This window comes from Acanthisitta chloris, unplaced genomic scaffold (assembly GCF_000695815.1).
Source record: "Acanthisitta chloris isolate BGI_N310 unplaced genomic scaffold, ASM69581v1 scaffold12428, whole genome shotgun sequence".
Lineage (NCBI taxonomy): Eukaryota > Metazoa > Chordata > Aves > Passeriformes > Acanthisittidae > Acanthisitta > Acanthisitta chloris.
Window position 1 is genome coordinate 95,267 of NW_008688733.1, and position 2,505 is coordinate 97,771.

The window sequence follows — 2,505 nt, forward strand, 5'->3', positions numbered from 1 at the left end:
AGAAACAAGAAGAAATCCCAAGCCACAGTTAAAATACAAAGAGAGACAGAAGGGAATATGTACTCACAGACTAGGAATCCACAAACGCACTGTTTTGTCTCTAGAGCCTGAAGCCACCAGGTGCCCAGAGGGTGAAAACTGGACACACATCACTGCATCTCTGTGGCCCACAAAGCGATAGGCTCTCGTCTGAGGCTTCATGCTCCAGATCATCAGGCACGAATCCATTGAGCCACTTGCTGAAATACAAGAAGAGAAACAAAACCACACAAAACCCAGCTTGCATTAGTTGTCCTCCAATTGCACAAAAACGACATTGCACGTTCATTTCACCATCACTGTTTCCAGCAGCCTCAAGTACATCGTCCTTAAAGCTTCACCAGTATACTTCATGCTGTGTATTTCATTAGTGATTCAAACACAAGGGCAGTCATCCTTTGCCTTGGACTGACAAGTTACTTCCAAGAGTGCAGACATGCAACAGCTGTAGACAGAGAAGCCACACAGATTGCAAAGCTTCTTCCAAATAAATACACTCAGGAAACACACAGAAGGTCTGTGAATAAAGGTTCTTTCATCACCTTCTCACTGGGAAGCAGCGGCAGGTATCAGCTGCAGCAGGTTAAAAATATCGAGTAACACGGTACAGATTAAGCAGAGCAGCACAGTGAGTTGGTGACTTAAAGGCAACCTGGCTACATCTCCCTCCAACATCTCTCCTTTGCTGCAAAACATTGACCAAAGTCAGCACAGCAGTTCCTAATAACACATGAAAAAACACAAGCTTGCAAGATGACTAGAGCAGTGCTCAGTTTGCTGTTGGGACAAAGGGCCAGGAGGACCTTTTGCTGAACTCAGTACCTCCACTGCCCCTCCATTTAACTAAAGCAGAGAAGCTCCTTCTTTCCCATCTGGCCATCCAAACAAAGACAATTTACCCAATTGTTTCTTATTGAGGCTGAAGTCCACACTAGTGACAGCATCTCTGTGGCCTTTGAAGTGTCTCTGCAGGGACGGATCTTCCTAGAAGACAATAACATTCAGACACTGTAGATTAAGAACCACCTTTGAACAGTAAAACCATTTTGTTTCTACAACAAGTGAACCAAGCCACATATTCACCCCCCCCCAAAAAAAAAAAACAGAGACAAGAACACTGCACAACACAAACCACAAATTTCACATGTATCAAACTTTAAAAGAGACACATTATCCAAGCTGATAACCTCTCTGGATCTTAAGCAACTTTGCACGAATCCCTCATGCATCTTTACAACACACTGCTGGTACAGAGCCCCCAAAGCTGACTTTGGAACATCAGCCATGTCAATGACCCCTAAGCAGGCAGTGAAGCTCAGCTTTGCTCTAAGAGCTGCTCATCTCAGCCCAGGTGCAGCCAAGAGGCCATTACTTACACAGAATAGGCCAATTTGCAAGATTCAACACACTTGTTTCAACAGGTAGAAAGAATCAGAACTACAGCAAAACAGTTCCCTGCAGCTGGGAACACAGTATGTCCCTAGACAGCACCTTGCTGCAGAGGCCAAAAAAAGCCTGAGGTCAGGCAGAAAAACAAACAAAAACCTGAGAGAACCATTACAAGAGGATTTAACACTTGAAAACTGCCCAAATTTCAGGACAGGCTGATCAGCCTTCAATCCCTGCTCTCATACACACAGCCTTTGTCTCCCTGGCAATCTCCACCACAGCACTGCATGCTGTGTATTTCATTAGTGATTCAAACACAGGGGCAGTCATGCTTTGCCTTGGACCAACAAGTTACTTCCAAGAGTGCAGACATGCAGCAGCTGCAGACAGAGAAGTCACACAGGTTGCAAAGCTTCTTCCAAATAAATACACTCAGGAAACACATAGAAGCTCTGTGAATAAAGGTTCTTTCACCTTCTCACTGTATTGCCCACAGCCCCAGTCTGCTCAAACAGACACCCAGCCTCACAATGGGGCTGACCTTCACCCACAACACCCAGTCCCAGATCCAGAGCCTCACACACACCAGCCTAGACATGCCCTACACACAAACACAGACCAATCTCAGCTGCCACAGGACTTGGTGGCAGGTTCCCAAGACCCAGGGCTACCTAGGCAGCATTACAATCCCATGCAGTGCTCCAGGCTGGGGACAGAGTGGCTGGAGAGCAGCCAGGCAGAAAGGGACCTGGGAGTTTGGATAGATAGAAAGCTGAACAGGAGCCAGCAGTGTGCTCAGGTGGCCAAGAAGGCCAATGGCATCCTGGCCCGGATCAGGAACAGCGTGGTCAGCAGGACCAGGGAGGTGATTCTGCCCCTGTACTCGGTGCTGGTGAGGCCACACCTTGAGTACTGTGTGCAGTTCTGGGCCTCTCAGTTCAGGAGGGATATTGAGGTGCTGGAGCAGGTCCAGAGAAGAGCAACGAGGCTGGCGAAGGGACTCAAGCACATGTCCCATGAGGAGAGGCTGAGGGAGATGGGGGTATTTACCCTGGAGGAGGCTCAGGGGAGACCTTA

At 47.8% G+C, this 2,505-nt stretch overlaps 1 protein-coding gene across 1 annotated transcript in view; it reads right to left on the minus strand.

Annotated features, from left to right (window-relative positions):
- The window catches only part of POC1A (POC1 centriolar protein A), a 49,510-nt gene extending 47,709 nt beyond the window's left edge, over positions 1–1,801 (minus strand). Inside the window, exons 1-3 of the mRNA XM_009081151.1 lie at positions 1,784–1,801; positions 939–1,023; positions 68–239 (exon numbers count right to left, since the gene is read on the minus strand). Of these exons, the coding sequence (XP_009079399.1) occupies positions 68–239; positions 939–1,023; positions 1,784–1,801 (275 nt within the window). The remainder of the gene's footprint in view (positions 1–67; positions 240–938; positions 1,024–1,783) is intronic.
- Between the last annotated feature and the right edge of the window lie 704 nt (positions 1,802–2,505).